The 25,511-nt window shown below is 45.8% G+C and overlaps 1 protein-coding gene across 7 annotated transcripts in view; it reads right to left on the reverse strand.

Moving 5' to 3' along the window:
• Positions 1-25,511, reverse strand: part of LOC124013620 (neurexin-2-like) — a 1,135,017-nt gene that overhangs the window by 471,834 nt on the left and 637,672 nt on the right. For all 7 annotated transcript variants that reach the window (XM_046327950.1, XM_046327944.1, XM_046327948.1 and 4 more), the window contains 2 exons: positions 24,785-25,166; positions 23,117-23,307 (listed from right to left, as the gene is read on the reverse strand). In XM_046327950.1, coding sequence (XP_046183906.1) covers positions 23,117-23,307; positions 24,785-25,166 — 573 coding nt within the window. The remainder of the gene's footprint in view (positions 1-23,116; positions 23,308-24,784; positions 25,167-25,511) is intronic.

The raw sequence follows: 25,511 nt of genomic DNA on the forward strand, positions 1-25,511 counted from the left end.
AGGCAGTGAGCTTGTTGTTAACTTTCTGTTTACAGGCAGTGAGCTTGTTGTTAACTTTCTGTTTACAGGCAGTGAGCTTGTTGTTAACTTTCTGTTCAACAGGCAGTGAGCTTGTTGTTAACTTTCTGTTCAACAGGCAGTGAGCTTGTTGTTAACTTTCTGTTTACAGGCAGTGAGCTTGTTGTTAACTTTCTGTTTACAGGCAGTGAGCTTGTTGTTAACTTTCTGTTTACAGGCAGTGAGCTTGTTGTTAACTTTCTGTTTACAGGCAGTGAGCTTGTTGTTAACTTTCTGTTTACAGGCAGTGAGCTTGTTGTTAACTTTCTGTTTACAGGCAGTGAGCTTGTTGTTAACTTTCTGTTTACAGGCAGTGAGCTTGTTGTTAACTTTCTGTTTACAGGCAGTGAGCGTTTTCTTAAGATGCTCAATTACCCTAATAATGTGTAATTCATATCTTTTTTTCACATTTCAGTGATAAATGTGGGAAACCGTCAGATATCTGTTCCAGCGTCATTCTTTTCCACCAGAGGGGGACTAATTATAGATGCTCAGACACTGCCAAGACTAATGCATCTGCAGCTACAATAACGTCCTCTCGTAGGTCCGCACTACGACTGAGCAGAGAGACAGAGGGCTCCTGGAGGACCACTAAGAGCAGGTTCAGTAACGCCTGTTTCTGGTACACTACTGACTTAACATTTTAAGTACGTTTGTAATACTGTAGTCAAACACTATAGACTAAACACCTCTTCTATACCACTGACTAACATAAAATCACTTAACCTACAGTCAGTCAAGTCACCTAGGCTGTGTTTACACAAGCAGGCATATTTGTATCTCGTTTTATCACCAACAGTTTTTTTTTCTAAACAGATCAGCCCTTTCCTACTAGTTGTAAAAAAATATCAGAATTGGGTTCCCAGCGTAAACGTGGCATTGATATCATTTCATAATAATAACCTTGTGAAAAACTTGATATATTTTCGAGCCACATTTCCCTAAAACTCAGGCCACTGTCAAGCAGCTGTCCCTAAAACTCAGGCCACTGTCAAGCAGCTGTCCCTAAAACTCAGGCCACTGTCAAGCAGCTGTCCCTAAAACTCAGGCCACTGTCAAGCAGCTGTCCCTAAAACTCAGGCCACTGTCAAGCAGCTGTCCCTAAAACTCAGGCCACTGTCAAGCAGCTGTCCCTAAAACTCAGGCCACTGTCAAGCAGCTGTCCCTAAAACTCAGGCCACTGTCAAGCAGCTGTCCCTAAAACTCAGGCCACTGTGAAGCAGCTGTCCCTAAAACTCAGGCCACTGTCAAGCAGCTGTCCCTAAAACTCAGGCCACTGTCAAGCAGCTGTCCTTAAAACTCAGGCCACTGTCAAGCAGCTGTCCCTAAAACTCAGGCCACTGTCAAGCAGCTGTCCCTAAAACTCAGGCCACTGTCAAGCAGCTGTCCCTAAAACTCAGGCCACTGTCAAATGAAAAGATACTCCTTAGACAGACTCTCCCCTCAATCGACTCCCTAACACAGACACTACCATTACGTCTCATTAAATGGTCTATTATAAAGCTCTCTGTCTGGTTTCTATGCAACCCTGTTTATTTTCCTCCAGCCTCCCATCACAAGAAGAACGGCTATTTGTGTCTCTGGCTGGAGCTAACTGCCTCTAATTGACATGAATAGAATGGACCTTGATACACACGCACACACACACACACACACACACACACACACACACACACACACACACACACACACACACACACACACACACACACACACACACACACACACACACACACACACACACACACACACACACACACACACACACACACACACACACACACACACACACACACACACACACACACACACACACAGGAAGAATGGCTGGCAGAAGCTGTGTGGTACAGGCCAAGACTGACACTTAATGGCTTTTCTCTTTCTCCCCTTCAGACACCCAGGTGGCTCCGCTTGGATGTCAGCCCATCACCTTAAACTCAACCTTGACAAGCCGGAGCTGCTCTCCCTCCCGGGGAAGGCCTGCTCCAAGACCTCTCCACGTCTGAAACCCTACCTCTTCAAAGAGTACCTTAAATACTCCCACAGCACCCCCACACCCACACAGAAACTCACTAACTTGTGTACAAACACTCACACCATCTTTACTTTACTGAGAAAAAATGTACGCATTATTATAATTTTTTTCACCTTTATTTAACCAGGTAAGCTAGTTGAGAACAAGTTCTCATTTACAACTGCGATCTGGCTAAGATAAAGCAAAGCAGTGCGACAGAAACAACAACACAGAGTTACACATGTAATAAACAAGCATACAGTCAATAACACAATAGAAAAAAAGAAAGTCTACATCTGACATATGTGGGGTTCCCAGCTAGAATGCACTGTAAGTCACTCTGGATAAGAGCGTCTGCTAAATGACATACATGTTACTGTAGGAACGGTCAGGGAATCTTTGATGGCAAATTACAGTGCATTTAGACTCATCCGAATTACAGTGCATTTAGACTCAGCTGAATTACAGTGTATTTAGACTCAGCTGAATTACAGTGCATTTAGACTCATCCGAATTACAGTGCATTTAGACTCAGCTGAATTACAGTGTATTTAGACTCAGCTGAATTACAGTGTATTTAGACTCATCTGAATTACAGTGCATTTAGACTGAGCTGAAATTACAGTGTATTTAGACTCAGTCGAATTACAGTGCATTTAGACTGCTGAATTACAATGCATTTAGACTGCTGAATTACAGTGTATTTAGACTCAGTCGAATTACATTGCCGTTTTAATATAATTGTGCTGAATATTGTGCTTGTAAGTGTGTGTGTTTGTGTGTGTGTGTGTGCACGCATGTGTGCGTGTGTGACAACTCTACGTGTGGGGATTCAAGTCAGACAAAAATACTATTTTGACAATAATTATGTGAGCAGGTGAGTTTATAAATGTAGTTTAAAATAATGGGCTGGAAGATTGAACTCGGTTCATTTCTGTAATTGGTGACAGGTTCTGTTTTTCTCTATGAAATCTCTGATGCCATTTTGATTGTTGTTGTTTTCTGAAAATGGCATCCACACAGTACAATGGAACAACAAGGTTTCTGTCACAGCAACGTTCAGCTCTGTGGCAGCACTTAGCAAGGGAAGGGGGTTAACACACCTGGGCATCTTTCCACCATTGTTCTACGCACACACACACACACACACCTCAATGTCCTTCCTCTGGTAGCCCAGTTCTGAGTGCACCACACAATGAAATCACCTGGGTGCTCTGTATATCCAGTGCCCCTCAGTCAGTCAAGAGGGGTGAAGGAGAGGATGAAAGAGAGAGAGAGAGCAAGAGAGAAGGAGGGAGGCAGAGAGAGAGAGAGAGAGAGAGAGAGAGAGAGAGAGAGAGAGAGAGAGAGAGGCAGGAGTTTCTCACCTGCTCCAAATCCACCCTCCTACGCAATGACTGGTCATACAGTATGGGTCCCTATGGGCCTCCCTGGTCCACATAGTTCTTCCACCCAGGCGTGGTACTAAATGGGGCGTCAGTGAAGCAGTAACCTGGGGAAAGGCGCCATAGCCAGGCCCTCTTGAGCAGCCAAGCCCAGGAGAGAGCAGTCTCCATGGGCCATAAACAATGCTCTTCTAGGCAGTCTGGCTGTCACGCATCAATGTTCTATACACATCAATTAAATGTCTGTGTGTGTGTTTGTGTGTCTATTTTGTGAATAGACACAACCACATAGCCACGTGACAGGTATCACGCCTGCTGAAAACCCAGCGGGAGACGGATACACTCTTCTTGACCCGACACCTCACCCTGCTAGACAGGCTGGACAGGGTTCTCACTCACGTTTCCACAAAATACCTCCACAACAGGCCTTCAACTCTCCAGACAATACTTCCACAACAGAGCTTCAACTCTCCAGACAATACCTCCACAACAGGCCTTCAACTCTCCATACAAAACCTCGACAACAGGCCTTCAACTCTCCAGACAATACCTCCACAACAGGCCTTCAACTCTCCAGACAATACCTCCACAACAGGCCTTCAACTCTCCAGACAACACCTCCACAACAGGCCTTCAACTTTCCAGACAACACCTCCACAACAGGCCTTCAACTCTCCATACAATACCTCCACAACAGGCCTTCAACTCTCCAGACAATACCTCCACAACAGGCCTTCAACTCTCCAGACAACACCTCCACAACAGGCCTTCAACTCTCCAGACAATACCTCCACAACAGGCCTTCAAGTCTCAAATAGAACAGGCTGTGCCTCCACATTCACACTCCTTTTGAGAGATGTTTTTCGGCCCTAACTGCTAACCGCCAGCCCTTTGGAGCTTTTCAACTGCACTGAATGGAAGCCTCTGTTTAACTCTCCAAGATTGGATAGAGTGAAACAGACAGGCGTCATTACACAGTTGCCGCTTTCTCTCCCTCTCTAAATCTAGTTCTGACTCTCTGTCTCTATTTCTCTTTCACTCTGTGTCTCTCTATTCCTCTTTTACTCTGTCTCTCTCTGTTCCTCTTTCACTCTCTCTCTCTCTCTGTTCCTCTTTCACTCTCTCTCTCTCTCTGTTCCTCTTTTACTCTGTCTGTCTGTCTGTCTGTCTGTCTGTCTGTCTGTCTGTCTGTCTGTCTGTCTGTCTGTCTGTCTGTCTGTCTGTCTGTCTGTCTGTCTGTCTGTCTGTCTGTCTGTCTGTCTGTCTGTCTGTCTGTCTGTCTGTCTGTCTGTCTGTCTGTCTGTCTGTCTGTCTGTCTGTCTGTCTGTCTGTCTGTCTGTCTGTCTGTCTGTCTGTCTGTCTGTCTGTCTGTCTGTCTGTCTATTCCTCTTTCACTCTGTGTCTGTCTGTCTGTCTTCCTCTGCTTATTTTTCTCTCTGTCATCTCTACCTCTTTCCTCCCTTTACTCTGTCTCTCTCTCGCTCTCCTCTCCCTCTCTCTATATATACAGTATGTCTCACCCTTTCTTTCCCTCTGCTGTTCTCTATTTATCTCCCTCCCTCCCTCTCTCCTCTGTGAGAGGGCTGTCTGCCGGGTGATGGAGAGGGGGACACAAGCCTGTTAAAACAATTGCATCCCCGCGACAACGCCTGTCCGTCAGGGGGAATTTTTTACTGGGCAGCCCTGTCAAGAGGGAAAAGTCCAGCCAATTGGACGCTGGGGTCTTAGCCACTGTTGTTGTCTCGTAAATCAACTGCCCTCCCTCTCTGCTCACCTCACTTCGTTGTAGTAGTCCACAATATAGGCCATAAAACTGGATAATGTGCTTCTATCCACTGAGCTGTGGTCAACACATTCTCCCACAGACCAAAAAAAACAGGGTACGGTGGCCATTTTGTTCTGAACATGAACTAACCTGCAAAATCAATGACTAAAGGTAAGCCTGAACTTTTTATGAACGCTTTACAAAGCTACACTTTAGCCAACCACAATTTGCTTCGGTTGATATTGATGTGACAAAGACCAGCACATCAAAGGAGGCAAGTGGGAAACCAAAGCAATTTTGATCAAAAATGTTGTCCTCCTGTAAACCTCAACCCACAGCTGTCCTCCTATCCACTATGGGAGTCATTCATTTCAGGTCTTTATTTTGTTACGTGCTCTAACATGCACACACACCAACCAAGGGCTTTCCCTCTCCCCCTGTTTTCAACAAAACTCTAGCGATCAGCAGGCGAGGAGAAGCTGGGAGGGAAATGGCTGCGCTATAATTTACCACAGTATAGTCGACAGGTCAGTGCATGAACAAATGAAAAACACTGCTCAGTTGCAGCACTCAAGCTTCGCCTATCACTTATTCACAGAGCACTGACAGGAAGGAGAGGAGTAGGGAGAGACAGAATTGTTTTAAATGTATCCTTTATTTAACTAGGCAAGTCAGTTAATAAGAACAAATTCTTATTTACAATGACAGCTTACACCGGCCAAACCCATATAATACTGGGCCAATTATGTGACCCCGTATGGTACTCCCAATCATGGCCAGTTGTGATACAGCCTGGATTCTAGCACTGAGGTGCAGTGCGTTAGACCGCTGCACCAGTCGGGAGCCCCAAAGGGCTAGAAAAGGAGGATAGGAATATACATATTGATAAGATTGAGGGAGAGAAAACACATTTTAATAATGATGTTGATCATGAATGTTTTTATATTTTTGGTGTTGCTGATTACGGTTATGAGATTAATGATGATGAAGATGATGATGATGATTACGGTGATAAGATTAATGATGATGATGAAGATGATGATTACGGTGATGAGATTAATGATGATGGTGAAGAGGATCGTGTTGATTACGGTGATGAAATGAATGATGATGATGATGATGATGAAGATGATGATTACGGTGATGAGATGAATGACAATGATGAAGATGATGATTGCGGTGGTGAGATTAATGATGATGATGAAGAGGATCGTGCTGATTACGGTGATGAGATTAATGATGATGATAAAGATGATGATGGTGATTGCTATGATGATGAAGAGGGAGCTAATGATGATTCTATAATTGTGAAATTCATTTCTTCCTTTGCCTTCCTGATTCTCCTCTCTGTATCTTTCACCTTCCTTCCTTCCTAACCGTTGAGGAGGATTGTATTACAAAGGGAAAAGTAACTAGCTACACACTAGTTATCTTATATGATATAACATACATGGAACGATCAAGTTATGCTCCGTGTCATTCATCTTCGATTATTAGGCAAATACATACAAGCTCTTCTTCAGTCCATCTTCAGTCTCCACCCACCCTTCACCTCATTCTCAAAATGCCAATCGGATATCATTACAGGTGGAAACTTGAGATGATTTAATGAAAAGTGAATGAAACACATGCACAAACACACACACGCACACATTCACACACAAACACCCACACACACAAACACACACAGCAGCAATGAAAGGGCCTTGGTCGATACTTGTCTCAGGTCCCAAAATACATTTCACTAGGCACACGTACAGATGTCAAGGTCAGCAGTGTATCTGTGTCTCTCTCTGTGTGTGTGTGTGTGTGTGTGTGTGTGTGTGTGTGTGTGCGTGCGCGTGCGTGCGTACATAGGCCATGTAAATGTTTGTTTATGTGTGAAGGCTATGTCAGAGGTCTTCCCATGAGGTTGGCTTGCTGTTAAACACCTGTACATTTAAACACATCTTAACCTTCAACACGTGGAGACTTTCTCAGCCACATGATGCTAGATCACAATGTACTTCTCTACCACTCTGGGATTTTCCATAGGGGATACTCCCCGTGATACTTTCACAAGTCACAGTCAATTACCAGCCCTCTACTCCTCCCACCACTCCCCGACTGCGAATGGGCCGCACAGAGCTACTCTGTATGGAGCGAGGGAGGAGAGGAGAAAGAGGGAGGAGAGGAGAATGAGGGAGGAGAGGAGAAAGAGGGAGGAGAGGAGAAAGAGGGAGAAGAGAAAGAGCGAGGAGAGGAGAAAGAGGGAGGTGAGGAGAATGAGGGAGGAAAGGAGAAAGAGGAAGGAGAGGAGAAAGAGGGAGGTGAGGAGAAAGAGGGAGGAAAGGAGAAAGAGGGAGGAGAGGAGAAAGAGTGATGAGAGGAGAAAGAGGGAGGAGAGGAGAAAGAGGGAGGAGAGGAGAAAGAGGGAGGAGAGGAGAACGAGGGAGGAGAGGAGAAAGAGCGAGGAGAGGAGAGAGGGAGGAGAGGAGAAAGAGGGAGGAGAGGAGAAAGAGAGAGGAGAGGAGAAAGAGGGAGGAGAGGAGAAAGAGCGAGGAGAGGAGAAAGAGGGAGGAGAGGAGAATGAGGGAGGAGAGGAGAAAGAGGGAGGAGACATCAAGTCTTTCCACATAATAGAATAGACCTGACATTGTAGAAATGACAATTCCTCTGCATCAGAATAATGGAAGAGACACATTTGTGGATCCGTGTCTAGTAAAGGACGGAGGGGGCTGAATAGGCCGTGTTTCACATGTACATCTTGGAAGTTGAATGGATGCATAATGTGTACCACTGTGACAGCGTCGTGATGGATACAACTGGCTGGGAATTGGCATATCAAATCAAATTGTATTGGTCACATTTACATATTTAGCAGATGTTATTGTGGGTGTAGCGAAATGCTTGTGTAGCTCTAACAGTTCAGTAGTATCTAACATTGCAGTAGTATCTGAAAATTCACAACAATACACAAAAATCTAAAAGAAAAATAATATAAATACTAGTTTGAGCAATGTCGGAGTGGCATTGACTAAAACACAGTAGAATAGAATACAGTACATACATATGAGATGAGACAAGCAGCATCTAAACATTATTTAAACATAATTAAAGTGACTAGTGTTCCATTATTAAAGTGGCCAGTGATTTCCTATGTATATAGGGCAGCAGAGTTGCGTAACCAGGTAGAAACCGGCTTGTGATGACTTTTAACAGTAATGGCCTTGAGATAGACACTGTTTTTCAGGATCTTTGTCCCAGCTTTGATGCACCTGTACTGACCTCGCCTTCTGGATGATAACGGGATGAACAGGTTATGGCTCGGGTGGTTGATGTCCTTGATTATCTTTTTGGCCTTCATGTGACATCAGGTGCTGTAGGTGTCCTGGAGGGCAGGTAGGGCAGGCGCTGTTGTGCCTTCTTCACCACACTGTCTGTGTGGGTGGACCATTTCAGATCGTCAGTGATGTGTATGCCGAGGAACTTGAAGCTTTCCACCTTCTCCACTGCGGTCCCGTCGATGTGGATAGGGGGGTGCTCCCTTTGCTGTTTCCTGAAGTCCACGATCATCTATTGTTTTTTGTTGACATTGACTGAGAGGTTATTTCCTTGGCACCACATTCCCAGGGCCCTCACCTTTTCCCTGTAGGCTGTCTCGTCATTGTTGGTAATCAGGCCTACTACTGTTGTGTCATCTGCAAACTTGATGATTGAGTTGGTGGCATAGATGGCCACGCTGTCATGAGTGAGCAGGGAGTACAGGAGGGGGCTGAGCATCCACCCTTGTGGGGCCCCTGTGTTGAGGATCAGCGAATTGGAGGTGTTGTTTCCTACCTTCACCACCTGGGGGCGGCCCGTCAGGAAGTCCAGGACCCAGATGCACAGGGCGGGGTTCAGACCCAGGGCCCGAGCTTAGTGATGAGCTTGGAGGGTACTATGGTGTTGAAGGCTGAGCTATAGTCAATGAACAGCATTCTTACACAGGTATTCCTCTTCACCAGATGGGATAGGGCAGTGTGCAGTGCGATGGCGATTGCATCGTCTATAGATATATTGGGTCAATAAGCAAATTGAAGGGGGTCTAGGGTGTCAGGTAAGGTAGAGGTGATATGATCCTTAACTAGCCTCTCAAAGCACTTCATGATGACAGAAATGAGTGCTACAGGGCGATTGTCATTTAGTTCAGTTACCTTTGCTTTCTTGTGTACAGGAACAATGGTGGACATATTGAAGCAAGTGGGGACAGCAGATTGGGATAGGGAGAGATTGAATATGTCCGTAAATACTCCTGCCAGCTGTTCTGCCATCTCAGCCGGCAGCCTTGCGAGGGTTAACATGCTTAAATGTTTTACTCACATCGGCCACAAAGAACGAGAGCCCACAGTCCTTGGGAGCGGGCAGCGTCGGTGGCACTGTGTTATCCTCAAAGTGGGCGAAGAAGGTGTTCAGCTTGTCCGGAAGCAGGACGTCGGTGTCCGCGACTTGGCTGGTTTTCACTTTGTAGTCCATGATTGTCTGCATATCTTGCCACCTACGTGTTGTGTTTGAGCCATTGAATTGCAACTCCACTTTGTCTCTGTACTGATGTTTTGCCTGTTAAATGTGGTGGTTCACGCTTTCATGAAACATACCCCCCCTCCGCCTTTCTTCTTCCCAGAGAGTTCTTTATTCCTGTCTGCTTGATGTATTGAGACCCCAGCTGGCTGTATGGACAGGAACAGTCTATCTCGAGAGAGCCATGTTTCCATGGAACAGAGCATGTTACAATCCCTGATGTCTTTTGGAAGGAGATCCTCGCCCTAAGCTTGTCTACTTTATTATCCAGAGACTGAATATTAGCGAGTAATATACTCGGAAGCGGTGGATGGTGTGTACGCCCCCTGAGTCGGACTAGATGTCCACTCCGAATACCTCTCCTCCGCCGGCAGGGTCTTGGAGCAGCCTCTGGGATACGTTCAGTTGCCCTGGGAGGTACGAACAAAGGATCCAGATGGGGAAAGTCGTATTCCTGGTCGTAATGCTGGTGAATGTCCACTGCTCTGATATCCAACATTTATTTCCAGTTGTATGTAAAAACACAAAACTTTTTCTGGGCTTATAATGTAAGAAATAACACACATAAACAAATACTGCAAAGTTGCTTAGGGGCTAGAAGCAGGGCTGCCGTGTCTGTCGGCGACATATTGAGACATATGTGGCATTGATGTTGTTATAGTCAAAGACCATATTGAGACATATGTGGCATTGATGTTGTTATAGTCAAAAACCATATTGAAACATATGTGGCATTGATGTTGTTATAGTCAAAGACCATATTGAAACATATGTGGCATTGATGTTGTTATAGTCAAAAACCATATTGAAACATATGTGGCATTGATGTTGTTATAGTCAAAAACCATATTGAACGATACGGTTAGTTTAATTATACTATAATGTAGTTAAGTTTGTAATTACAAAGTTGGCGAGCATCACAAACATGCGTGACACCCCACTCTCATCCCTCTCCACATTCTAAGTTAGTTTAAATTATCACAGTAGGGGTCAAGTTACACAAGACCCCTTTTGACCACCACATACACAGATACCCCACATACACAGAGATCCCTATATATACAGATACAGAGAGACTCCCATATACACAGAGATGCCCACATACACAGAGACCCCCACATACACAGAGACCCCCAAATACATAGACTCCCACATACACAGAGACCCCTATATATACAGGTACATAGAGACCCCCACATACACAGAGACCCCCACATACACAGAGACCCCCACATACACAGAGACCCCTATATATACACATACACAGAGACCCCCACATACACAGAGACCCCTACATACACAGAGACCCCCACATACACAGGACCCTATATAGTCACAGAGACCCCTATATATACACATACACAGAGACCCCCACATACACAGAGACCCTATATATACACATACACAGAGACCCCCACAGACCCCCACATACACAGAGACCCCCACATATACAGATACACAGAGACCCCCATATACAGAGACCCCTACACACAGAGACCCCCACATACACAGAGACCCCTATATATACACCCACATACACAGAGACCCCTATATATACAGATACATAGAGACCCCCCATACACAGAGACCCCCACATACACAGAGACCCCCACATACACAGAGACCCCCCATACACATACACAGAGACCCCCACATACACAGAGACCCCCACATACACAGAGACCCCCACATACACATACACAGAGACCCCCACATACACAGAGACCCCCACATACACAGAGACCCCTATATAGACACATACACAGAGACCCCCCATACACAGAGACCCCATACACAGAGACCCCCACATACACAGAGACCCCCACATACACAGAGACCCCCACATACACAGAGACCCCCACATACACAGAGACCCCTATACACAGGGACCCCCACATACACAGAGACCCCACATACATAGACACATACACAGAGACCCCCACATACACAGAGACCCTATATATACACATACACAGAGACCCCACATACACAGAGACCCCTATATATACACATACACAGAGACCCCCACATACACAGAGACCCCCACATACACAGAGACCCCCACATACACAGAGACCCCCACATACACAGAGACCCCCACATACACATTCAGCGTCTCTCTCCTTTAGGGTGATGGTCAATAGCCATTACAGTGAGGCGCACTGATCGATGCAGGTCCAATTTAGCAGCCAGCGAAGGTGTGGGCAGCTCATGTCCAAAGCTGGTTAAAGACATCAACCAGGACCACGGTTCACCACCAAGCACCAACACAACGTGCCCACCTCAGGGACCCGGTCAATCATCTGACCGCGTTCCTCTGTAACCACCAGCAACCAACAATCACCAACCAGTCAGAGTTATCTCCATCATGACACAACAGAGAGACACACTACAATGAGTAACATGGTAGTATGGGCTTCAATCCAACACAGTTTATTTTCATAGCACCAGAAATAATAGGATGAAATACAGCAGGATGCAATTACTGTACTTCCATTTTCACCTTCTGATCTAAACCTAACGGTCAGTGCTAATCGATTCTATAGCGAGGGTGTCATTACTGAACGCTATGTATTGGCGGTGCTACCGTGCTACTCATTAGTGCTACCAGTGCTACTCATTAGTGCTACCAGTGCTACTCATTAGTGCTACCGTGCTACTCATTAGTGCTACCGTGCTACTCATTAGTGCTACCAGTGCTACTCATTAGTGCTACCAGTGCTACTCATTAGTGCTACCGTGCTACTCATTAGTGCTACCGTGCTACTCATTAGTGCTACCAGTGCTACTCATTAGTGCTACCGTGCTACTCATTAGTGCTACCGTGCTACTCATTAGTGCTACCAGTGCTACTCATTAGTGCTACCAGTGCTACTCATTAGTGCTACCGTGCTACTCATTAGTGCTACCAGTGCTACAGTGTGGGTGTCTCCTTTCCTCTCCTAGTGCTAATGATTATGGAGCCGGATGATGGCCTAACGATGGAGACCTAATTATGTTTTAGCATACCTGCAGGTGTCATTACAGAAAGGTTAGGGATAATTGGCGAAATCGCCATTGTTGTAAAACACATTGCTTTTAAAAAAGCAGTCAGCCGCAACTACTTCCTACTCAATAGGTCAGAGTGAACTGGGAGCCAAATTCCGCATGATACCCTCCGTGTCGGTCCAAATATCAGGGATTTCTCTCTAGCGTAGATTCATGAATTACAGTAGCTAACACTTTCTATAGCTATCCAACGACATTACAATACCTCCACGACCAAGCTATTCCAGCATTCCATTCGGTCAGTATTTGGGTAATTGAAAAAAGAAACACCACACTTATTTAGCAGCCATTCCCCAAGTCTCCAGTTGAATGGGACAGCGATGAGGAGGTTGATTTCTGCTACAACAGAACCACAGCTTTATCCTTGCAGATGGGGAACTGGGAGACAATGGCTAGCGGTTTGCGCTGCGGCACACCTGCTAAGGTATGCAAAGGTTTCTGTATTGTATGGCAGAATTAGCAGCTGGCAACAGATTAGAGCCAAGCTTTTTTGGCGAAAAGTCAGCTAAGAGGTGACAAAACAGGTAATTTACATTTTTACCGGTGGCAAGCACAGGCTTAATTAAAATGTGGGTACATACCTCTTCTCTCCCTTCCATCTTTCCTTCCCACCCCTCTCTTCACGTTTTATTGAGTCCTGCTCTGGGAAAAATCCAAACTAATATATTAGTCCTCTGCTGCTGCTATGGTGATTCAACAACGATTTCCGTCGATAAACGTAATTCTAATAGAACAAGGGATAGGTGGTATTACAGTAGGAACAGATGTAACTTACAGTATTTAGCCTTTTTTTTTTATTCTGTCTCACTCTGTTCTGGGTAACATTGTATAAATAACATTCAAGATCCCTGGTTGTTTTTTTTATTCATTCCTCCATCCCTCTAATAAATATAGACAGTATTATCTTTGTCGTTGTCTTTTCATTAGCATAATACATCTCGGCTATCCCCAAAGGGCTGTGAGGTTTTGTATTGTGCGTGAATTTTATGTTTGTGTTTACAGGAAGGACTTCCCAATCCACATGACTAGCATACAATACTTCAACTTCCTCTTCGAGTTGAAACACAGACCCAGACATCATTAAATGGAATAGCATCAAGACCCCACAGAGAAAACAACAATAATTGTTGGGGGGGGGTGTTAGTGTGTTCGGTTTTTATGAACCACATGGGTGTTGGTAATGGGTGTTGGTAATGGGTGTTAGTAATGGGTGTTAGTAATGGGTGTTGGTAATGGGTGTTGAGTAATGGGTGTTAATAATGGGTGTTAATGTTCCATTCTACTTCATCTACTGGAGCCGTTATTGAAGTGCAACGCAATTGCACGGACTAATACAACGAGAGATAATCAAATCTGATCAGCTAGAGAAGGTGATGAGAGAGCGCAGTCTCCTGCTCACCTCTTTAGATGTACTCGACCTAAAGACAACATGCCAATTTGTTTGTCTGATTTGAGGCTAATCCACTCTGGTAGCGATACAAGTCAGACACATCTAAATAGCTTTGAACAATATTAGAGGGAGTAGCTAGAACAGAAGGGAGAAACCAAACTGAAATGTCAGGGAATAACGCTAAGCCACAAAGTCTGACACATTTTAATATCTGGCACTAGGGATGTGTTTACGAGCAGAAAACATTTCCTGCTTTTTGATTTCCATTCACGGCTAATTAGCCTGGTGTTAATCACAGAGGAGGGCTGGTTAGGGAGAGGGATCATACTGGAGCACAGTGAAGGTGTGGCAGTTCTCAGTCAGACCACAACAAAGCTACTTAGCAGGGCACTGTACTTATTGTGTAAATGTATGACAATCTGTCTAATGATTCAGTACTGTCTTATACTGGGCTGCCCAACCCTGGTCCTGGAGAGAAACCTTTCTCATCTTTTTAAATGGGAGAACTTGCACAATTGGTGGCTGACTAAATACTTTTTTGCCCCACTGTATGATATAAAGTTTGTGGATAGAAGTACCTAACCCTCATGTAATTGACACTATCCTCAAAGCTAGCAATGGTAATCGAGATAACCCATGGAAACTAGTCTTGAATGGCTAACGCTATTGATGTGAGCCAGGAAATAATTTGACATCGTACTCTCCAGGCTTTCATACACAATGACAGGTCTTGTTTCATCGTACTTGTGTTTCTTCAACATCTGTTCCTTGGTGACTGTATTATCAGCACTGGCGCCGCACATAACAAACTAAACAGGATCCACTTCCTGTACCCTGTGGGACCTCGTGGTGTTTGCCCATCACACTTAAACTGACAATCTGGATGCTTGAAGATTCCACCACTCCAAAAGAATCACTTTAAAACAGGGAAAAAGAAAAGCAAACTGACAACCCATTTTCTCTGGTCAATTACACACACAAGCGAGACCTTGAAACTTCTCTGTTAGGAGTGCTGTCAGGAATGCTGAGAGCAACAATAGACACAGTGAGATGGGTCCAGGGAAACGTTTGATACAAACAGCTATGTAGGTATGACTGCTGTGGACTACTGGGGATACACTAGGTATGTGTGTGTGATTAAGGATAGATGGGTGTATGTATGTGAGAGAGTATTAGTGCATTTTTCCATGTGTGTGTGTGTGTGTGTGTGTGTGTGTGTGTGTGTGTGTGTGTGTGTGTGTGTGTGTGTGTGTGTGTGTGTGTGTGTGTGTGTGTGTGTGTGTGTGTGTGTGTGTGTGTGTGTGTGTGTGTGTGTGTGTGTGTGTGTGTGTGTGAGAGAGAGATTAGGGATAGATGGGTGTATGTATGTGAGGGAGTATTAGTGCATTTGTCCATGTCTATGTGTGTGTGTGTGTGTGTGTGTGTGTGTGTGTGTGTGTGTGTGTGTGTGTGTGTGTGTGTGTGTGTGTGTGTGTGTGTGTGTGTGTGTGTGTGTGTGTGTGTGTGTGTGTGTGTGTGTGTGTGTGTGTGTGTGTGTGTGTGTAGGTGTATTGGATAGAGATGGGAGTTGCCGACGTCTCAGTTGGGGAATTGGCCGAGGACTTCAGAGCACCGTCTGAATATACAATTAGACTAGGGGATTGTGGATAGAGACATCACTCCCCAGTAAAGGTCCTCGGAATCAAGACACACAACTATTGCTCTTCCCACTAGCGCTGCAGGCTATATCCCCTCAGCAGATAAATAAAGTAAAACTAAAACAACACACAAAGCCTATGAATGTTATTCATAAGAAAATCGGACTTCTCCCAAATGAAAATGGATGGCCCTCCCTTCAGCAAAATATATTTGACTTAAACCCTCCTTGAACACTTGAAAAAAAGGTGACCTCCCCTACAGCCAAAATAAGAATTAAAACAAAGTGGATAACAGAGAACATGTCGACCATTTACCATCACCTCTTGGACAGACCAGAGCCTTAGATATGTCGTTTTAAAAACGTTTTTTCATCCTGTAAGCATTACATGGCAACGCAGAAATGTTTATAGCGTACAGGGCTGCTGGCCAGAACATTGTGGGTTAGGCCTACCTACAGAGTAGGCCTACCTTTCCACCCCAAACAGAGTAGGCCTACCTTTCCACCCCAAACAGAGTAGGCCTACCTTTCCACCCCAGACAGAGTAGGCCTACCTTTCCACCCCAAACAGAGTAGGCCTACCTTTCCACCTCAAAACAGAGTAGGCCTACCTTTCCACCCCAGAGAGAGTAGATCTACCTTTCCACCCCAGACAGAGTAGACCTACCTTTCCACCCCAGACAGAGTAGGCCTACCTTTCCACCCCAGACAGAGTAGGCCTACCTTTCCACCCCAAACAGAGTAGGCCTACCTTTCCACCCCAGACAGAGTAGGCCTACCTTTCCACCCCAAACAGAGTAGGCCTACCTTTCCACCTCAAAACAGAGTAGGCCTACCTTTCCACCCCAGAGAGAGTAGACCTACCTTTCCACCCCAGACAGAGTAGACCTACCTTTCCACCCCAGACAGAGTAGACCTACCTTTCCACCCCAAACAGAGTAGGCCTACCTTTCCACCCCAAACAGAGTAGGCCTACCTTTCCACCCCAAACAGAGTAGGCCTACCTTTCCACCCCAGACAGAGTAGGCCTACCTTTCCACCCGAGACAGAGTAGGCCTACCTTTCCACCCCAGACATAGTAGGCCTACCTTTCCACCCCAAACAGAGTAGGCGTAACTTTCCACCCCAAACAGAGTAGGCCTACCTTTCCACCCCAAACAGAGTAGGCCTACCTTTCCACCCCAGACAGAGTAGGCCTACCTTTCCACCCCAAACATAGTAGGCCTACCTTTCCACCCTAGACAGAGTAGGCCTACCTTTCCACCCCAGACAGAGTATGCCTACCTTTCCACCCGACAGAGTAGGCCTACCTTTCCACCCCAGACAGAGTAGGCCTATCTTTCCACCCCAGACAGAGTAGGCCTAGCTTTCCACCCCAGACAGGGTAGGCCTACCTTTCCACCCCAAACAGAGTAGGCCTACCTTTCCACCCCAAACAGAGTAGGCCTACCTTTCCACCCCAGACAGAGTAGGCCTACCTTTCCACCCCGACAGAGTAGGCCTCCACCCCAGACAGAGTAGGCCCTTTCCACCCCAAACAGAGTAGGCCTACCTTTCCACCCCAAACAGAGTAGGCCTACCTTTCCACCCCAGACAGAGTAGGCCTACCTTTCCACCCCAGACAGAGTAGGCCTACCTAGCTTTCCACCCCAAACAGAGGGTAGGCCTACCTTTCCACCCCAGACAGAGTAGGCCTACCGACGCAGAAAAATGTACGCTTTAACTGCTGGCTACTCTTCTTCCGTGGCTTCACCAAATGAGAGAACTTCACGTCTTTCCCTAAAAGCGGTCTGGGTTTAAACATCTTCTATTGTACAGAAAGTGAATAGCTTAATCAATAGATAGTGACATAATTAGATTACTTCCTAAGCAAAGTCACATTTTTGCCTACTCAGCTATAGAAGGTTGTAGCGCAGCCTGTGAATGTCAAAGAAACGAAACAATGATATCTCCATATGCATCAGAGTCACATCTTTCCTGGATATTTTACAGCTTGTGTCTAGCATAAAGGATCGAGGACCAAAGTGCTGTTATAGAGCACTTTATATAATCAGACCTCTTTCATTTTCTTCAAAATCTTAGCCTAACAAGCGGTTGTGCTTTTTGCAATTGTCTTTCATAAAAGGTAGGTCTATGGCATAACCTCTCAGACCCCCTCAATTCGAGTATTGGTTTTAACCTTCACTGACATGGAGGTAAGCTATTTAAAGAATGCATGGTGGTTTGAGGAAATGACCGATAACTCTATGGATATAGCAGCCTAATTTTGCCTGTCAAACAGGTAGGTCTACCTCATTTCTTAAATAGGAAAAAATAGGCTCCAACCCAAGGTCCTCTTGTTGTTAGTATAGTCTAAATAAAATGAAGACTGTTGAAATGAATTATGCCTACTTTCAGCACCATGAATGATCCATTTCCGATTGATTGTGCCTTGGCTGCTGCTTCAAGTTTCAGCACCACAATGTAAGTTACTTGAATCTGGCTTACTGTGAGGTCGATAACCCTGATAAATAGACCTACATCATGGGCAAGAAACATATTGTTTTTAATCAAATCTATTATAGTAGTAGCAAGCTATCAACGTTGACCCCCAGTCCTCCTTCTCAAACTGAACAGAACAGAACATAGACTATAGGCTAGTCTGTGCACAAGATAGGGAATTTCTTGGACTAGGATTAATAAATAAAAACATTTGGAAGAAGCCTTTGACTCCTCCTGAACTACCACTGTAAGCCTACACAGCACAGCCATTGTTAGGCAGCACACAACAAAACGTTTTTCATCAGCAAGAACATTGCAGGCCGGGGCTCAGGGTTGTAATATCCATCCCAGTACACCATTCCAGCGACTATCTTAGAAATATACCTTTGCTCTGTGCTTCTCTGAGCACGCACTTTGTAGCCTGTAGCCTATTTGCTATGGATCATGTGATTGAGGCCACACTAAATAGCCTATAGGCTCACTTGATATTGCACACCCAGCAGAGAATCAGAAATGAGGGATGGCATCAGGCATAGCCTAATAAGCTACTAATTCTAAAATACTGAGAAACATTGACATTTCATCAATTACAAATGACATGACCCTCCCCTGGAGGACATTTTAAAAAGACTAAACCCTCCCCTTGACTGAAGTTGAAAAAGCATGGCCATTTTCCTCCAGGGACCCATTATGTAAATGCAAAACCATCCCTTAGTGATAGTAATGATAGTGATGATAGTGGTGATAGTGATGATAGTGGTGATAGTGGTGATAGTGGTGATAGTGATGATAGTGATGATAGTGATAGTGGTGATAGTGGTGATAGTGATGATAGTGATAGTGGTGATAGTGGTGATAGTGATGATAGTGATGATAGTGATGATAGTGATAGTGATGATAGTGATGATAGTGATGATAGTGATGATAGTGATGATAGTGATGATAGTGATAGTGGTGATGATAGTGATAGTGGTGATAGTGGTGATAGTGATGATAGTGATGATAGTGATAGTGGTGATAGTGATGATAGTGATAGTGGTGATAGTGATGATAGTGGTGATAGTGGTGATAGTGATGATAGTGATAGTGGTGATAGTGATGATAGTGGTGATAGTGATGATAGTGATGATAGTGATAGTGGTGATAGTGATGATAGTGATAGTGGTGATAGTGATGATAGTGATAGTGGTGATAGTGATGATAGTGATAGTGGTGATAGTGATGATAGTGATAGTGGTGATAGTGATGATAGTGATAGTGGTGATAGTGATGATAGTGATGATAGTGATGATAGTGATAGTGATGATAGTGATAGTGGTGATGGTGGTAGTGAAAGTGATGATGGTGGTAGTGATAGTGATGATGGTGGTAGTGATAGTGATGATGGTGGTAGTGATAGTGATGATGGTGATACTGATAGTGATGATGGTGATAGTGATGATAGTGATAGTGGTGATAGTGATGATGGTGGTAGTGATAGTGATGATGGTGGTAGTAATAGTGATGATGGTGATAGTAACAGTGATGATAGTGAAAAGTCATGGTTTCTACAGACGTGTGGATTCAGTGTTTATAGTAACGCCTCGGAAGAACACTCACCAAGTCGGTTGGCAATAAAAAGCAGAAAATGGCCGCCCCCTTCTTCTTCACAAATTGCCTGGGCCTTCTGTTTCTTTTACAGAGACAATTAGTTTCACGCATTTTGAAATATGCAAATCGAAGTGTTTGTGGCGTGGGGCCTGTCGCTGGAGGCCAAGAGGCTTGTTGACGACACACGCTTCATCTGTGGCAGCCGATCAATAGTCTCCTTCTCCTCCTCGACTTCATCTGCACTGATATGAAAGGACTGGAGAGGTGAAAAGCAGATTGCTTACACCTTTACTGTGTTGTCAGGTCAGTTCACTTGATTGAGACGGGACTATTTTACACTATTCATCTATTTTAGACTGTGAGATACTCTTTCCCAGTTTGAGGCTGTGAGTAATTTCTCATCTTTTGACTCTCATCTTGTTTCCATGCTCTCCAAGGCTCCCAAGTCTGCTTCTCGCCTGACATGAACAGCTGTCACTCTATCATAGATACTGGTCATCAATCAAGAACAGCTTTTTTTTGACAAAGTCCATTGAAATAAGATAGAGATGCAGTCTATCATTCCATTAGAAGATCATTGGGTCAGATATGCTACAAAGAAAGCCTGGATATGACAGAGGGAAAGAGAGTGTTTAATCTACGAGTCTGATAGCACACTGCAGAAACTATACAGGCTCTCCATATAGCGGACATGAGTCAGTCATGGGCACGTGATGAGGTTGCACCGCCTGAGCACTTCAAAAACAGTGTCTACCCTCAGCCCAAAAATGGACTGTCCTCTTGGTCTAACAGTCTATGATGTTGGTTGCTCCCCATGGGAGACCCAAGTTCATATCCTGCGGTTTAAACCTACGTATTGCCGTCCACTTTCCACAGGCCTCTTCTTCCTTATCAACTACATCCAGGGGTATGTGTAATCACTGTCCCCGCCATCCCTGTTAATATAAGGTCCCTGGTACTGCGCCAGTCAGCTAAACCAACTCATGATTAACACAGCCAATTTTATGGCACCAGCAGGCCCTGCAGACAAAGGTACTGGCAGAGAGAGGACGTACCCCATCAATAAGCCTTATAAAAGCTCTGGTTGGCTATTAAACTTTTGACCTCTCAGATCCGCCAGCACCCACTGGGAGGGCCCCTCTACTTCTTAAGGGCCCCTCTACTTCCTAAGGGCCCCTCTACTTCCTAAGGGCCCCTCTACTTCCTAAGGGCCACTCTACATCCTAAGGGCCCCTATACATCCTAAGGGCCCCTCTACACCTCTACATCCTAAGGGCCCCTCTACTTCCCCCTCTACATCCTAAGGGTCCCTCTACTTCCTAAGGGCCACTCTACATCCTAAGGGCCCCTCTACATCCTAAGGGCCCCTCTACACCTCTACATGCTAAGGGCCCCTCTACTTCCTAAGGGCCCCTCTACTTCCTAGGGGCCCCTCTACATCCTAAGGGCCCCTCTACTTCCTAGGGGGCCCCTCTACATCCCAAGGGCCCCTCTACTTCCTAAGGGCCCCTCTACTTCCGAAGGGCCCTTCTACTTCCTAAGGGCCCCTCTACATCCTAAGGGCCCCTCTACTTCCTAAGGACCCCTCTACTTCCTAAGGGCCACTTTACATCCTAAGGGCCCCTCTACATCCTAAGGGCCCCTCTACATCCTAAGGGCCCCTCTACTTCCTAAGGGCCCCTCTACTTCCTAAGGGCCCCTCTACTTCCTAGGGGCCCCTCTACATCCTAAGGGCCCCTCTACATCCTAAGGGCCCCTCTACTTCCTAAGGGCCCCTCTACATCCTAAGGGCCCCTCTACATCCTAAGGGCCCCTCTACTTCCTAAGGGCCCCTCTACTTCCTAGGGGCCCCTCTACATCCTAAGGGCCCCTCTACATCCTAAGGGCCCCTCTACTTCCTAAGGGCCCCTCTACTTCCTAGGGGCCCCTCTACATCCTAAGGGCCCCTCTACATCCTAAGGGCCCCTCTACTTCCTAAGGGCCCCTCTACTTCCTAAGGGCCCCTCTACTTCCTAAGGGCCCCTCTACTTCCTAAGGGCCCTTCTACATCCTAAGGGCCCCTCTACATCCTAAGGGCCCCTCTACTTCCTAAGGGCCCCTCTACTTCCTAAGGACCCCTCTACTTCCTAAGCCCGCCCCTGGTGGAAGAAACAGAGGTTTCTCTCCTAAAAGCCTTTGTTGATCGTTGTGATCACGTCTCTGATAAAAGTCAAGTGTACCTGGGGTACTTTCTTTTCCCACCGTGGGACCGCCAGCAGAATTACAACTAGACACACGTCTACTGGGAGGAAGAGGAATATGTGGGGTTTGTTTTTGTCGATATTGTTGTTATTTTTCCCTTTCAATCTCTTCGGAGACGCATGGGTTTTAGTTGATATTAGGAGGTACTGATTGGCTGGGGAAATTGTGCCGAGCGTCCGGCGATGCCGACAGCGGCTGAAGGAGAGGATCATATTTCAAGGTGAAGAGGGTTGGTTGGCGCGGCGGGCTGGCTGCCAGCCTTTTGTTAGGTTTAATTCTGCCTCCTGTCCACTGTTGTTTGGCGGGCGGATTTGTTATTGGCACTGGGATCGGGTTTCTCTACTCTGCCTAACCTGAACACCAAGCCTCTTGAGCGGTCATGCATTTGAAAGCTGAACAAACAGACTAAAAATGCATAAATAACTGTGCGCATGTATGGGCATGTGCACATTCTTAGCATCCTCGAAGGGGGCAGAAAGGTCCCCACACACATGCACAGCACAGGTAGACAGTCAGCAACTTTTCAGCACCTTCTGAGTCCAAGTCTCATCGTACACACATTACAGACACAGAGACTTGTCTTCTCATTGTTGGTGTGACAGTACATGAAAGACCGTCTTACTGAGAGACAGCCGCGGGTCATGTGAAAGGACCGGCCGAGTGTGTGTGAAGATCGTTCCCCAGAGAGTCATGCCAAGATTGGGCTATCTTTCAAAGTCACAGCTGGTTGGCTCAGTGAGCATTCTCTGGTTGAATATTTCTGACTGTGCATGCTACGGGAACACTACTTAAAACACAGTGGAATCTCTGAGTAACTCACTGAAAGCTAGAGAGAACCAGAGAGAGAGGAACCAAATATATTGGGATATGTGCCCAATATTGACAAACTTGATTAGTAGCAGAGCCAAGGAGGACCCTTCAACTACAGCAGTTGCCTATGGAAAATGGGGTATAGAATAGTGCCCCTTACCTTTGAGGTCCAGATTGCGGGCTCCATTGGAGTGCTGCGTGACGGTGCGGGAGTCGATCTTGAGCGTGTGCACGTTGTTGGCGTCCCGGGAGACCACCACGTTGTGCCACTGGTTGTCATTGAGAGGCTTGTCCGAGTTGCCCTTCATCAGCGACGGTCCGTTGCCGAGGTCAAAGACGTAATGGACGTAACTATAAACACAGGTCGTAAGAGACTGTTAGTAAATGACTGTAGGTGTGTGTGTGTGTGTGTGTGTGTGTGTGTGTGTGTGTGTGTGTGTGTGTGTGTGTGTGTGTGTGTGTGTGTGTGTGTGTGTGTGTGTGTGTGTGTGTGTGTGTGTGTGTGTGTGTGTGTGTGTGTGTGTGTGTGTGTGTGTGTGTGTGTGTGACACCTCATCCATCACATTCAGTCAGTGTGACCAAACCAAAATCAAAATGTCACCCACAGAACAAAGTTCTTTGAAATATGTGTAAACCAGAGAGAGGCAGATCTCGCCAAGCATGCTGAAGAATTTGGTGTTTGGCTCTTTTGAAAAATGTCCCTGGGTCTTTTGAAAAAAAGTTTTGTGTTTGAACAACTCCATGGAGATGCCATGCAGTCCTTTCAGTATAGTTAAGGCTGTTCAATGGAGGAGCCCGGAGTTCAAGGTGACAGGGTGAGTCAGTCCAACCAATATTATATTTAAACAGTATCCTTTCACACAGCCTCCAGCAGTAGATGACCCTACCTCACATTCAGTAATATACAGCTTCTCGGAAAATATATACTTTGAAATGTAAATAAGTCATTTTTCCTCTGAGACACTAAGAAAGAAACGTTTCCCTCCTGTTTGCCCCGAGGCGGACATGGTGGCATAGCTTGTTCATGGGCAAAATGATTTGCTTTTGTGTCGTCTGGTGATGACTGGTTTGCCTGAGCAATGTTTATCGAATGTGTTTACTCCTTTTGCCTTGTCTTTGTGTGTGCTGGAAGAGACGTTTGGGCTCCTTTGTGTCGTAACAATGCCAGGCGTGGAGGAAGAGGTGAAGGGAGATACATGCAACACAACGAGGACTTTTCATACATGCCGTAAGACTGGATGAATAGGCTGGCGACAGCAGGGAATCTAACGCACCAATCAGAGCAGTGCTATTTCAGGGTTCCTTTTCTTCAAAGCCTTCATTCAGAGTTTGAACAAGTAAATTACAATTTTAAGGCCAATTAAATAGCTTTCGTTCAGTCTGTTTACATTATGGGGTATACGGATTGTGTGTACAGCTGGATGGGCGTCTGGTCTTTACAATGAATAAAGTGTAATATTTCCTCCCCATAATCATAGCCTGTTCTGTCCATTCATGGAGCTATAAACCACAGTGATTATTAGCGCTCCCTGAGAAATAGAGGGAACTGCCTCCAACCAGCTCTGTTTCACAGTACCGTATTACCCAAACTCCCTGCTCTATCTTAGTGGAACGGATGTAGGACTTTATCATTTTCACCTCATCTACATCTTACAATATTTTCACGCAATTAATAGTTTTATGCTTTATTGTGTGATTAAGATGTGCCACACTTGGAATGGTATAGGCCATGTGGGAAGAATGATCGAAACTTCACCACATTTCATGTTTCAGGGTAACCTCATGTCATGTCCTTATCAGTAAGGACCAATCAGAGGTCCAGACTCACCCTTTGACCAGCTCCACGACGATGAAGTCGCTGCCGTCCCCCGAGTTGAAGAGCAACAGGCCGTCCGACGTGGTGGTCTTAAACTGGAAGAAGAGGTGCATGGAGGCGTAGGCCTGCAAAGTAGCCAACGCCAGGTAGCTCGCTTTCGTTCGAAACGTCACCGGATCGGCGATGATGTGGCGCATGCCGAAGCGAGCGTTGAGTTCACAGTAGGAGATGTCGCCGTTCTTGCACTGGTCCAGGTAGGGCACGCCGTTGACCGTCAGGCCCTGGAGGTGACCGATGAAGTTGGAGGGCACCACGGAGATGAAGCGGCGCTCTGTCATGATGCCCGTCTCAATGTTGTGGAACTCCAGACGGGTGTGGGCGCCTGTCATTTGGCCTGGAGGGTGAAAGAGGACAGGGGAATATGTTGGGATTATAGGCCTGAGTTCCTCCTCATTTTCCAAACCATGTGGCCTGATCAGGACAAGCTTTAGGCCCAGTTAATGACATGTATACGGATGGAATATGTGGGTTACATGCTCTGATGATGTTATCGCTTCCTAGTAATGAGCAGTAAGCGGCTTATTACAAATAACCCCGTCCTAAACATGGTCAGCCCCAGAGGACTTCTCGGGGTGGTGTGTGACCACCACAAACCGGTTCAAACTGACACTGGCAACTTAAGGAATAACTTCACAGGGTGATTTTTAGCCCCATGCCTAATCATATCCCCTCTCTCTTG

This window comes from Oncorhynchus gorbuscha, linkage group LG25, assembly GCF_021184085.1.
Source record: "Oncorhynchus gorbuscha isolate QuinsamMale2020 ecotype Even-year linkage group LG25, OgorEven_v1.0, whole genome shotgun sequence".
Taxonomy (NCBI): Eukaryota; Metazoa; Chordata; class Actinopteri; order Salmoniformes; family Salmonidae; genus Oncorhynchus; species Oncorhynchus gorbuscha.